The sequence below is a fragment of the Portunus trituberculatus genome, chromosome 31, assembly GCF_017591435.1.
Source record: "Portunus trituberculatus isolate SZX2019 chromosome 31, ASM1759143v1, whole genome shotgun sequence".
Lineage (NCBI taxonomy): Eukaryota > Metazoa > Arthropoda > Malacostraca > Decapoda > Portunidae > Portunus > Portunus trituberculatus.
Genome location: NC_059285.1, coordinates 9,334,579 through 9,349,145, shown reverse-complemented (window position 1 = coordinate 9,349,145; position 14,567 = coordinate 9,334,579). Strand labels below are relative to the sequence as shown.

The following is a 14,567-nucleotide window of genomic DNA, read 5'->3' as shown; positions in this document are numbered from 1 at the left end:
GCAGTGAGAAAGAGGCTGAAGACAGTCAATCAGGGGAGGAGAGTTGATGAGATGAAAAGCATTTGATTCCACCCTATCTAATAAAACTGTGTGAGTGGAATCCCCCCAAACATGAGAAAAGTACTCCATACAAGGAGAGATAAGACCTGTCAAAGCAAAACAAGCTCATGATGATAATGCATGAAACCTGGAATGGTTAGAATTGAGGGTTAGGCACAAAACTTGGGAGGATACAGTATATATATTTGTTAGCTCAAATATTATTTTCTGGGTTCCCTGGAATGAGCTTTTTCCCATAGATTCTTCATTAGTTGTAATGCACATATCACAACAAATGCTACATTGGAATTAATCATGTTCATTGTCACGTACACTACTATATAGAAATAACTTGGTGACACAGAACTCATCAAAGGATATTGTATACTCTCTTTGTAACTAATCTGGTGAAGGAAGCCTTATAGTGACAAAAATAAGAGCAACTCACAGCCTTGCTGCACAATTTTCTATTATCACTTAGCCATATTATCACTCACCAATCATTTATCTTCCCCCCTCCCCCACCTTTTTTTTTAACAATATGGGCTTTTCACAGGAATTTATGGACCAAAGGAGGTACTTTTTCTGGTACCTCTTCTCTGAAGGCCCAACCATTAGTGGAAGCTCTTTATACTCTTGGACCATGGCCAGGATTTGAATCCATGCACTTGGGGACTCTTCAGCCCCCAAAGTGTGCATGGTTCCACTGTACCACAGCTTCTCTATGAAAAGCTCTAAAACTACCTGCCATCTTCTGCATTTTCTCCTAATGACTTGAACTTTTCTAGAGAAGTATCAAAACAATTATCCTTCATTTTTTACTTCTGTTGAAATGGCATCTCTATTATTTTTCTTAAGATTTACTGCCCTTGTTCAATGGCACTCTTACATATATCAAAAAGAAAGAGAAAAAAAAGCAACCTCCAACATGATATAAACTCATGACAATCTTTGATCATGAGAAATTAGATGAAATTTTCTAATTTATATCATGATATACATTTATCACATCCTCTCTATCTGGCTGCCATAATTACTTACTTACTGTAATATAATACCTTCCTTACCAAATTAGCAATTCCAGTTCAGAATCATGCACAATAAAAATAATCTTTCCTTTGCTCCTCACCTGGCTTCAGTATGTTGTAGATGGTTTCAATGAAAGCTACAATGTTGTTGGCACAATCAATGAAGAAGCAGGTGGCAATACAGTCCCAAGCAGCATCTGCTGTGTAAATCTGAAACATGGATACAAATCCTGTTAAACTCTCTCTTTCTCTCTCTCTCTCTCTGAAACGTAGACTGCAATACCATCTTTCCATCATGCATTTACCAGATATGAACATTATCATGAACATTACTAAGAAGAAAGGGAGCAAGGACATGATACTAAATGAAAGGATATAAATAGAGGTTCTAAGCTATCATGCAGCTGCAAGAATATCTCAGTGTTTCCTGGCTGATCAACTAGTGCAGTACCTCCAGGAAGTCTCCCGCTGCCATGGTGAACTGTGCCTGTCGGTGAAGGTCTGAAGGGTTGGTGTCAGGGAAGGTAGCAGGTCGTAACTGGTCACCATTAGTCAACAGGTTACTCCCAGCATGTACCCATGGATAAACCCGTAGTGTGTTAAGTCCACGGCACCTAAAGGCACCAAACTCTTGTTACTATCGCACAGAACAAGTCATCAGTACAAAGGATGCAGGATGTTCAGGGTCTAAGTCAATCAAGCATACTACAAACATTATCTGAGCTATACAGAAAGAATGACCAAGCATGTTTTTACCATCAGGACAGTAATCAAAGCAGGATTGTAATAACTGAATTATGACAATATCAATAAATGTATTTATTTATAACTTTCATAATGCTCCTTTGTACACAAAAAATTAATGGAAGTGAGCAAAGGAAAAGAAACATTTGCCTTTCTTTTGTTCTCCTTTCTTTCTTCCCCTCTTCTCTCCATACTCACTTGTTGAGGACAAAGTTGGAGGCAAAGAGCATAAAGAGGCTGAACTCATTACCCTGGCAAGTGTAGCCACGCTTGGCCAATTCATAGGCCAGACGGCCAAGCCCTGCCCCTGGCACAAGGATGTTCACTTCTTCTGCACATCTGTTACACACAAGTAGTGTTAATATAATATGGATTTTTAGCACTCCATGGGCCCCTTTGGAACATAACCCCATGAAAACAAATAAAATAGACATTTCACCTTATTTTAAGTTTCCATCTCTCACTAACCTGAACTCCTCATTAGGAGAATCAAAATACACCAAAAACTGCAACAATACCATCAAATAACATTCCATCTTTTTCTAAAATTATAAAACAATGATAAGATGCATAAATAAGTGAGCTATCACATTTCATTTGAAAATAAGAATTACTGGAGTAATCAATCATAGCACACAGCAACCAACACTGTGAGACTTACACTCTGTCCTGAGGAAACAATTGCTCTATCTTGTTGATGATGGGACCATAGCATTGGCTCCTCTCATGTGCACCTGAGGGAGACCAGTCTCGTACAATCTGTCTGATGGTGGACTGCACTTTCTCTATGTCTGACACCAGCATTGTGTTCCCTGGGTTGTCTTCCTCCACCTGTCAAACATAGGTAGTATGAGTTAGAGGCCAAGTAGTAATCTACAGAAAGTGGAAGATGTACGAGTATGAAAAAATACACCAGTTGTTCTTTTCCTGATAACTATACAGAAATGTTCTACAAGCCAATCTATGTCAAAGGGTCTCAGGAAAGATGTCATGCCTTGTCTCATTCAATGAATAAAAGTAGAGAAAAGGATTGCCAGTTTCTGTGCTCCACCACCTTTCATTGCCTTTTACAATACGCTGATAATAAGGTGGCAGAATTAATTTATAATTGAGAACAAATTGGAGTAAAGACAGAAGAAATACCAGAAAAGTACTGACAGAAGTAAATGTGAAAACAAATCATATAACAATTACAAGGAAGAGAAGAGGAGGCAAAAGAAAAGAAAAATAATCACTCACCATGGGTTGTGGTTGAAGGTTTTCAAACATAGTGTCAACATCCTTTAAGATAAGATTGATGATCTCAGCATTATGTTCAATACAGGTGCGCTGTTCCTCCAGGTGGCATTGATATGACCGTAGTAGGAGCTGGTGATGTGCTGGCAGTGACTTTATATAAGCTTCTTTCTCAGTCACTTTCCTGAGAGAGTACTGTCTGAAAGATAACTGACTTTTAGCTAAATAATCATAGTCATCAGTACCATCTTTGCTGCTGTTGCATATGAGGAGTCTCGTGCTGAAGTAGCGTAACCGCCACCCTGACCGTTTTTGAATTAGTACCGGTTCCTGGTAGATTGCAGTCTCGTACACCTTGTGACAACAAAGAAACACCCGAAAGCCACCTCTATGACCCCAAGGCAGAGGGTTTAGAGTCAGGTACCAATATGCAATAAATGTGTGGAGGAGGTCTGAAATTTCAGAGTTGGAGTAGCTTATGAGCCACCGCGAGCTAGCCAATGGGAGCGCGGATTGCAGGAAAGCCACCGCTCAGCCAATCATAGCCACGTTACCATCCTGCTTCTTCAGTCAGGTGGCGCCATCCTTACAACACGTGTTGCATCTCCCTGGGAACTCTCCCTGTTTTCAGCCATTTTTCTTGTGGATTTACTTGCCAAAATGAGTGACACTGGTGATCAGAGTGGAGGCGAGGTGTCAGTGCTTAAGGCGAGTAAGCGTAGACGGCCGGAGACGTGGAAAAAAAACGTGAGGAAGGCGAAGTCTTAGATAGCGAGGTGAGGAGTACGTGAGTCAGGAAGGGAAGGTTGTGGCGGCACGAAAGGTTGGCCCAGATTGTAAGTGCAAAAATAAATGTTTTGCCAAGGTTGGTGCTGATAATATTAAAGTGATATTTGATGCCTTTTGGGCCATAGACAATCATGATGACCCCGACGATGACCTGCTAGATTACTAACCACCTGACAACCCCTTCCCTGTTATCAACTTCTTGAGCAGAACAGAAACTTAATTTTAGGTGAGTGTGGGAATTGATTTCGTTTATTATTAATAGTGTCAAACAGGAGACATTAAAAAAATTATTAATAATTAGATTTTTCAAGATTTGGTCATTTTCATAACCTAACATGTAATTTCTAGCATTATCCACCATTTTTTCATTGAAAAGTACATAATAGAAGTTTCTAAGTTAATTCCTCCCTGGTTTGACACCATTTCTATTGATGGTTGATGTTTCGAGTGATTTTTTTATTGTGAAAATGGCATTTTTTTTTATCCCAATACCCATTTAATTTGAAAGCTGGTTTTAAAAGCTTTCCATTGGTATATAATACATTACGTTTTCATCCATTTTCGACCGCGTTATCATTGTCTAACTTTACGGGCGTTTTTCTCAAAACTATGTTAGTAGCGGTTACGATCCTTCAGCACGAGACGCCTCATATTCCATAAGCTATCACCAACAGACCTCCTTGGTAGTTTCTGAGACCCTGGCTTGGCCTTCAAGACACTGAAGCACACTAAGGTCTTAGCCTTGGTGAAGTTGGGATTTGAGTTAATTGTTCACTGAATATTCAAGATTTTCAGGAACTGCAAGAAGAATAAGTGACTTAGATTTAAACTTTTTGCAAGAAGAACAAGTGCCTTAGATTTAAACTTTTAAGTACCAATTAGTAACAATACCTTTCTAGCATATTATTTCCAGATCCAAAGGAGTGTGACAACCAACCTATATGCCTTGAAGGCACGTACAATCCTGATGAAATGTTCCCTTTCTTGGGTGTCCACATCATCCATGTCTTCCTCCCAAGTCTCCCAGAGACCAGAAATGAGTCTTCCTTTCAACAGTTTATCTTCAAAAAGCACAGTAGCTCAGGCCTTCAGAGGGTTAAAAGCTGCAAACTGAAAAAATAAGAAAATTTTTTTACCATAGAATAAAAGGGAAAAAGACTACCATTTATGGACAAACAAATTTTAAAGACAAAACTGCAATGTATACATTTAGTACATCAAAGTACTACATAAGACATTAAAACTACAAATAACTGTATGCTAGAAAATGCATTATATTTAATCACAAGAACAGCATCAACAAAAAGTTGTTAAAAAGTCTTGAAAGGGAAGGTCATCAATCTACTCTATCCCTTCCCCCTTTCACAGAGTCTTCTAGCAAAGGCATTTCTTGTCCAAGACATTCACAACTGCTCTTTTCTGTTTGTTTGTCCTTAGAGAGAGAGAGAGAGAGAGAGAGAGAGAGAGAGAGAGAGAGAGAGAGAGAGAGAGAGAGAGAGAGAGAGACTCAGGGGGTACAAGATGTGGATCTGCTGCTCAGCTGCTGCTGTGATAATGATAGCTGGCAGGCTGCATGGGAAGCTTGCCCACCAGCCTTCATACTTGGCCCAGTGTCACCATCATCTCACTTCATTAAGATTTTGATATATGCGTACAAGATTAGCTGTGACAGTCCCAATTTTAAATTACAAATTGTCGTGGTTTGTTCGTAAAAAAATATGGTAATCCTACATTAAACACAACTACTTTCAAACACCTGATATTATAAAATGTATTAACAAAAAAATAAACATGAGTCACACACAAAGAAACACAAACTTGTTACAAAATCATCAATAATGGTATTGACATTGAAGAGTATGCATACTTCTAAAGAGCAATCAATGCACTCACAACACACACAACCAGACAAATGGAACGAACATACATAAAACTGACACACACACACACACAACAATAATTTTGTGATCTCCTTGAAGGGGTGCAGCCTGTTAGGAAGGAGTGGCTGTGGTGAGCCTATGTGCTATTCATGGTGAGCAGCGTTGCCAATGCTCCGCTACATTTTGTAGAAGTCCTCACCTCAGTTAATGCGCCTCCAGCTTTATGCACACCTTCACTTTGTTTCCATCACTCGTACGATGTGCAAAATTTCCAACTTTATGCACATTTGGTAAAAGAAACTTTCATTTGAGAAAATATATTTGCTTTAAAATTATTTTTCTGCCAAAAAAACAATATAATAAATTAAAACAAATAAAAAAATGATATTTTAACAACAAAATTAATAATCATATATCAAAATATATAAATCAAACATTACGCAACAAAAAACCAACAAGACAGTTCGACGCCAAGTTTATGTTTACGGAATATTTGTGATCTTTCTAGGTTTGTGAATATGGTTTCTTCCAAAAATATGAAAGAGAAAGGTGTTACAGGTATATATAGCTTATCAAGAAACATAAAATATTTTTGCTTCAAGAGAAACTAGACATCATAGCCAAGGTTGAGGCAGTTGAGAAACTCCATGAAGTAGAGATTTTACTCTATTAATGAGTCCACAGTGCATAAGATGGTGAAATGTAAAGATGCCATAAAGAACACAGTGCAGAAATTATCAATATGGGGTCAGTCATGGTGTGTCCCAGTCCAAATCTTATTTCTAACATAGGGTTCTATTATTCGGTTAATGTGTTTTATATATGTATATATATATATATATATATATATATATATATATATATATATATATATATATATATATATATATGTGTGTGTGTGTGTGTGTGTGTGTGTGTGTGTGTGTGATATGCACCATCACTATCAAATGCATCAACTTACGATAAGGTGTGCATCCACTACACATTCAGCAGAACAACTTACCTATCTTGATTCGAGGTCGGCACGCCAGTCGCCAAAAAAGTGAGGTCAGTGGTATAAAGATGCGAGGTCAAGAAGTTAAAGGTGCAGGGTCAAAGGTTAAAGGTGGCCAACCTCCACATCGCATCAAACACTTAAAGAGGCTAGGTGATACTGCCTCACTTATACCACCACCACCACCACCATCGCCATCAACCTTCACAAGCGGTTGGTGACTAACAATTGAAGCATGTGTCATACTCTAATAAAGAATAATAATAGCCAAATAAGCATATATCTGCGAATAAATAAAGACCCGTAAGCAGCATGTTAACACAACTAATGGTTCACTTGTCGGCACTTCTCACCTTTATTTTGATTATGAGGAGCAAGACGAGAGTATGGAGACAATAACGAGTGATGGAGGTATGCTTGGTAGTGAGCGTGGTGAGCAGGCCAATAAAGAGAAGCGGTGGCGAGGCGCCCACGCACACACAAACACGGACACGCACACCCAGCTGATCCTGCACCGCTCCCGCCCGGGCGCCGCGCCTCTTCAACCGATGCGTGCAGCGATTTGCTGCACACTTTGTAACGGGTTTCAATGTTTTTGCCTATAATGACTTTATTACGACTTTACTTATAATATATCATTTTCTTTCACTATGTAACTAACCGTAACATATTCACTATTTCAAGTAATTCACAATGGGGTACTTAAAAAATACTTATATTAACAAAAGAAAAATCTTACTGAGATCCCTGAACCTCACATTCACGGATGTGGCATGCAAGCGTAGGAGATATTTGTTTGTAAGAAAACCTCAAAGAAATGTCTTGAATTTTCATTTGTAACCATAAAAGGCAAATATTTGAAAAAAAAATGATAAATTGATTTAGGAAAACTAAAGAACACGAGGAAGTACGTTTGAAGAATAAGCTATACCTGCAATATTATTTCGCTAAATTTAAATTTTCAGTTTAACCTTGATCTTGATCTTGAAGTTATAGGTGACGCAAGAATTTCTTCTGCGTCAGGCCTTTGTATCGGCAGCGCCTGTAAGGAAAATACGAAAAAACACAAACAACAAAGAGGACAATCATCATCTTTCACACCACTAGTTCCTGCATCTAGCACGCCACATTCTCTCCAGGAACTCTTTCACAGCCTCAATCATCCTTTCATTCGTCTCCCCACAGAGTCCCAGCAGCACCACCATCCATTCCCTTCCTGTCATCTCCACTCTGTCATGCCCCAGCTCCCTCAGCACCACTTGCATCATCTCATACCTGTCTCTGGCATACTTCACACACTCCAGCACCACATGCTCCACCGTCTCATCCTCTCCCATGTCACACATCTGGCACACTTTGCTGCGGGACTCAGACCATCTATAATTCCTTGCATTCACATCCATGCACAGTGCCCTAGCTCGGAAGAGAAGATCCTCACCCAGGCTTCCATCATACCACTTTTCATACATTGGGGCCTCTTTCTCTCTATACCATTCCAAGGTACTCTTTTGCTCAATCCTATTCTTCCAGTCACTCAGTCCCACACCTTTCACTACTCTGTCTATCTCACTCCTCCACTTCCTTACATCCCATTCTCTACCATCTCCATTTCTATCATACTTCAGTCCTTCTCTAAGTGCCTTCCTTCTACCTGCTGAAAAGCCCAACTAGCTATTAGACCACTCTTCACCACCATCCTGACACACTTTTTCCCTCACTTGCTACTCCTGACATTCCACAGAAACACTTTTCTCACTATTCTAGCATCATTCATTGGCTCTAACCTAGCCTTATACCGTAGGGTCGCTTTTACATATCTTTTTCTAAAAGTGCTCCAACCCATGTCTCCCCTAAGGGCCTCTACTGCTGCATATCTAGGCGCATTAAGTGCCATTCTTGCAACTCTATTCTGCCCTATTTCTAACTTTTCTAGTTCACTCTCATTCCATGCAATCACATCCATACCATACATGATGCTCGGAACAGCCACGCTCTTCCAAACTTCTCGCAGCACGTCATATTTACTCGCTCTCATCCTTGCTGCACTTCCTAGCCGACCTACCCACTGACTCACCATGCTTATCTTCTCATTCTTTGTCTTCACGCAGCCAACCGGACTCATCCACATCCCCAGGTACTTGTATTCATCTGTCTGTTGCATCTCATTCTCACCTAGTCTCCACACTGAGTTCCTCTCATCCTCTGACCCATTCACAACCATTACCTTGCTCTTTTCACTGCTAAACCTCACTCCAAAGTCTCTTCCATACCCATCTACAACATCAAGCAAACTCTGAAGCTCTTCTGCCGACTCACTCATAACAACAACATCATCTGCATACAAGAGCACACATATCTTATCATTCCCCACATTTACACCTGCATTCATTCTCCTCAATCTAGCAGCCAGTTCCTCTGTATATAAGCTAAAGAGGGTTGGTGATAATATGCAACCCTGCCTAACTCCTCTTTCACTCTTCACCCAGTCTGTCTCTACATCTCCTAGTTTATACTTAGCTCTTGTATCCACATACATACTTCGCACTATGTTAACTATCTTTGCACTTAACCCAATCTTTTCTAGCACTCTACCTAGCATTTCTCTGTTCACCCTATCATATGCTTTCTCTATGTCTAGAAAACCTAAGTATAACTTGCTACCATCTTTCTTCTTTCTCTCAATCAATTCATTCACCACAAACATATTGTCTTCAGCTCTCCTGTCCACACGGAACCCATTCTGCTCTTCACCTAACACTCCATCTCTCTCAATCCATTTACACAATCTTTCATTCAAAACCGCACTGAACACTTTTCCTACTGTGTTAGCTAACGCAATCGGCCTGTAGTTTTTCAACTCATTCTTACTCTTGTACCCTCCCTTATGCAGCAAGGTCACCCTGCATTCATTCCACATTCTCGGCACTCTCTCCTCCTCCCACACCTGGTTAAACAACTCAATCATCCTATCAATCACAACCTCTCCTCCATTTTTGTACAATTCATCAGGTATCTCATCCGGTCCTGCTGCCTTCCCATTCTTCTGCTTCTTCTCACATTTCTCCACCTCCTCGTCTGCATCCTTTCTCTCCAGTGTCACACGCCCTTCACCCACATCAAAGACCTCACCTACACCTCCAATCTCTTCCCAAAACTCTTTTATTGCCCTTCTCATTTCTTCCTTCTCAGTCACCACTGCCCTTTATCCTTCATTTCTCTCAGTCTTATCAGTCACCACTGCCCCATTCACCTTCAGGCTCTCCACATTCTCACTGTCAGGCATCCCTCACCCCTCAGGAATCTGTACCATTCACGACCACCTTCCACACCTTTCTCTCTAAGGGACTGAATCACACTTTTCTCACATTTAACTTTAGCATTCATTATCTTTCGCTTCGTCACTCGCTGCTGACTCACATACGCTGTCCATGCATTCAGGTACTCACTTTCAGCCTCCTCACTCTCATGTCTCCTCTTTCTTAACTGTCTGCACACCCTATTCAGTCTCTTCCTTTCCTTCCTAGCATCTCTAATCTCATCATTCCACCACGGCCTACTTTTATGCTTTCTAGCACTTGTTCTTACATACCCTATCTGACTGGCTGCTGCGTTCTTCACATTTTCTTCAAATCTGTCATTCAGTTCATCCACACCATTCAGGCTCTCATCCTCCCATCTTCTCTCGCTCAAATCCACCTGGAAATTTTCCCATCCTGCATCTCTCAACCTCCACTTTTCCTCTTGACCTTGGCATTTGTTCCATCTCTTCCAATCAACTTAAATTCTAGCACCAGCATGTTATGGTCTGAGACTATGTCAATCATCCCATTTTCATCTATCCACATACGGTCAACAATTTCATGCATTCTCCCATTCACTAGCATGTAGTCAATCGCAGACTCCTGGTTTCTCACACACCAAGTCACTCGTCCTTCAGCCAGGGTCTCATTCAGATTCTCCAAGTTCATCTCATTCACAAACTCATCTAGCATCTCACCATTCCTATTCATTTGTTCACCTAACATACCTATGTGCGCATTCATGTCTCCCATAACAACCATGCAGACTCTAGATCTTGATCTTGATCTTGATGCTACAGATGACGCAGAATTTTTGCATCAGGCCTTTGTATCGGCAGCGTCTGTAGGGAAAAATAAGAAAAAAAAAAAAAAAAAACACAAACAACAAAGAGGGCAATCACCATCTTTCACACCATTAGTTCCTGCATCTAGCTCGCCACATTCTCTCCAGGAACTCTTTTACAGCCTTAATCATCTTTTCATTCGTCTCCCCACAGAGTCCCAGCAGCACCACCATCCATTCCCTTCCTGTCATCTCCACTCTGTCATGCCCCAGCTCCCTCAGCACCACTTGCATCATCTCATACCTGTCTCTGGCATACTTCACACACTCCAGCACCACATGCTCCACCGTCTCATCCTCTCCCATGTCACACATCTGGCACACTTTGCTGCGGGACTCAGACCATCTATAATTCCTTGCATTCACTTCCATGCACTGTGCCCTAGCTCAGAAGAGAAGATCCTCACCCAGGCTTCCATCATACCTCTTTTCATACATTGGGGCCTTTCTCTCTCTATACCATTCCAAGGTATTCTTTTGCTCTCTGAAGGTACTCCATCCCATGTCTCCCCTTAATGCCTCTATTGCTGCATACCCTGGTGCATTTAGAGCCATTCTTGCTACTCTGTTCTGTCCTATTTTTAGCTTCTCTAATTCACTTTCATTCCACGTCATCACATCCATACCATACATGATGCTTGGAACAGCCACGCTCTTCCAAACTTCTCGCAGCACATCATACTTGCTGGCTCTCATCCTTGCTGCACTTCCAAGCCGACCCACCCACTGGTTCACCTAACTCATCTTTCCATTCTTTGCTTTCACACAGCCATATGGACTCATCCACATCCCCAGATACTTGTATTCCTCAGCCTCATTTTCTCCCAGTCTCCACACCAAGTTTATTTCATCATGTGACCTATTCACAACCATCACCTTGCTCTTCTCACTGCTGAATCTCACCCCAAAGTCTCTTCCATAGCCATCTACAACATCCAGGAGACTTTGGAGCTCCTCTGCTGATTCACTCATGACTACCACATCATCTGCATACAAGAGCACACATACCCTATCATTCCCCACCTTTACTCCTGCATTCATCCTTCTCATTCTGGCAGCCAGTTCTTCTGTATATAAACTGAAGAGGGTTGGTGACAAAATACAACCCTGCCTGACTCCTCTCTCACTCTTTACCCAGTCTGTTTCTATGTCTTCTAATCTATATCTAGCTCTTGTGTCCACATACATACTTTGCACTATACTAACTATCTTTGAACTCAGTCCAATCTTTTCTAAGACTCTGCCTAACATTCTTCTATTCACCTTGTCATATGCTTTCTCTATATCCAGAAAACCCAAGTATAATTTACTACCCTCGTTCCTTTTCCTCTCAATCAGCTCATTCACCACAAACATGTTGTCTTCAGCTCTCCTATCCACACGGAAACCATTCTGTTCTTCACCCAGCACTCCAGTCTGTTCAATCCATTTACACAATCTCTCATTCAGCACACCACTAAACACTTTACCCACTGTATTCACTAATGCAATGGGCCTGTAGTTTTTCAACTCATCTTTACTCTTGTATCCTCCCTTGTGTAACAGAGTCACCCTACATTCATTCCACACTCTTGGCACTCTCTCTTCCTCCCACACCTGGTTAAAGAGCTCAGTCATCCTATCAATCAGAACTTCTCTTCCATTTTGTACATCTCATATGGTATCTCATCCGGCCCTGCTGCCTTACCATTTTTTTGCCTTTTCACACATTTCTCCACTTCCTCTTTGCTGATTCTATCATTCAATTCATCCGTGTCCTTTCTCTCCAGTGTCACACACCCTTCTTTAACATCAAATACCTCACCAACACCTCCAATCTCTTCCCAGAACTCTTTGATCACCTTTCTCATCTCTTCCTTGTCTGTCACCACTGTCCCATTCACCTTGAGGCTCTCCACATTTTCACGGTCAGACATCCCCTCACCCCTCAGGAATCTATACCATTCTTTGCCACCTTCCACACCTTTCTCTCTGAGGGACTGAATCACGCTTCTCTCACACCTGAGCTCAGGAACGTAACTGTCGTGATGGGCGAGGTATGACAGTATACACACACACACTCCCTCAGAAAACTCTGAGGGAGTGCAAGAAAAATATAACTTATTTTTGGAAATATACAAAACAAGAGTCAGGGAATATGTCCCGAAATATAGACCTAAGCAAGAAGGAAAGAAAGATTGGTTTAACGCAAAGTGTGCCAGGGCAAAGGAGAAAAGGGATGGAGCATGGAAAAGGTGGAGGAGAAATAGAAATGCAGTAAATAAGGTAAATTTCAAGATAGCAAGAAATAAATATGTTAAAGTGAGGAAGGAAGAGGAGAGGATCTATGAAAAAGACATAGTCGAAAAATGCAAAGAGCAACCAAAATTGTTCTACAGATTCATGAACGGAAAAATAAGACAAAAAGAAACAATAGAAAGGTTAAAAGAAGAAAATGGGATGGTAAAAGGCCCAAAAAGTTTGGCAGAACTGTTAAATAATAAGTTCCAGGAATCCAAATTTGAAAGACCACAGGGTAATAGAGAGACCATATATATAGAAGAGATTAAAGTAACCAAGCTTGGAATAAAAGAATTAATGAAGAAATTGGATGAAGAAAAAGCAATGGGACCGGATGAAGTCTCAGGCAGAATACTAAAAGGATGTAGAGAAGAACTAGCAAGTCCTATATACATCATAAAATGCTCAATAGAAAATGGAACAGTACCAGTGGAATGGAAAAGAGCTGAGGTGGTTCCCATATATGAGTGGAAGGAAGGAAGAACCTCTAAATTACAGACCAGTATCACTAACTAGTGTAATATGTAAGATGTGTGAAAGAGTAATAAAGAAACAATGGATCGAGTTCCTTGAAGACAACAAATTACTATCAAATAGCCAATTTGGCTTTAGAAAAGGTTGGTCGTATATAACAAATTTACTGAGTTTCTACTCTAGAATAGTTGATAGAGTACAAGAGCGAGAGAGGGATGGGTTGATTGTATTTACTTGGATTTAAAAAAGGCATTTGATAAAGTGCCATATGCAAGGTTACTGTGGAAATTAGAGGAGAAGGGTGGTTTAAAAGTAAACACATTGAGATGGATGGAAAATTATTTGAGGGGGAGAGAAATAAGGACGGTAGTCAAAGATATGAAGTCCAAGTGGAGAGCAGTAGAAAGTGGAGTGCCACAGAGGTCAGTATTGGTGCTAATACTTTTCTCATTTATATAAATGACATGCCAGAAGGAGTGAACAGCTACATAAATCTGTTTGCAGACGATACAAAACTGTGCAGAGTTATAAAGCAAAAAGATGATTGTGAAATACTGCAAGAAGACCTAAATAAGATCTGGGAATGGAGTAAAAAGTGGGAGATGGAATTCAATGTGGACAAAAGCCATGTCATGGAAATGGGAAAGAGTGAAAGACAACCAGTGGGAATCTATAAGATGGGAGATGGAGTAGAACTGGAGAAAGTAAAAAGGGAAAAGGAATTGGGAGTGACGATGGAAGAAAATAATCAACCGGCAAGCCATATTGATAGAATTTTCAGAGACATACAGTTTGCTAAGGAATATTGGAATAGCATTTCACTACATGGACAAAGAAATGATGAAGAAACTGGTAAGTACTATAATAAGACCCAGATTGGAATATGCAGGAGTAGTGTGGACCCCTCAAAAAAAGAAACACATAAGAAAGCTGGAGAGACTACAAAAAATGGCTACAAGA

General features: G+C 40.6%; 1 protein-coding gene across 5 annotated transcripts in view; it reads right to left on the bottom strand.

The window, feature by feature from the left end:
• LOC123511220 (carnosine N-methyltransferase-like) overlaps positions 1-7,269 on the bottom strand; it is a 14,715-nt gene extending 7,446 nt beyond the window's left edge. For 3 of the 5 annotated variants that reach the window (XM_045266912.1, XM_045266911.1, XM_045266913.1), the window contains exons 1-7: positions 7,064-7,269; positions 4,728-4,946; positions 3,051-3,246; positions 2,473-2,642; positions 2,010-2,150; positions 1,519-1,681; positions 1,169-1,277 (exon numbers count right to left, since the gene is read on the bottom strand). In XM_045266912.1, the coding sequence (XP_045122847.1) occupies positions 1,169-1,277; positions 1,519-1,681; positions 2,010-2,150; positions 2,473-2,642; positions 3,051-3,246; positions 4,728-4,837 (889 nt within the window). In that variant the 5' untranslated portion in view covers positions 4,838-4,946; positions 7,064-7,269. The remainder of the gene's footprint in view (positions 1-1,168; positions 1,278-1,518; positions 1,682-2,009; positions 2,151-2,472; positions 2,643-3,050; positions 3,247-4,727; positions 4,947-7,063) is intronic. The other 2 variants (XM_045266916.1, XM_045266914.1) reach the window with 2 other exon arrangements.
• Between the last annotated feature and the right edge of the window lie 7,298 nt (positions 7,270-14,567).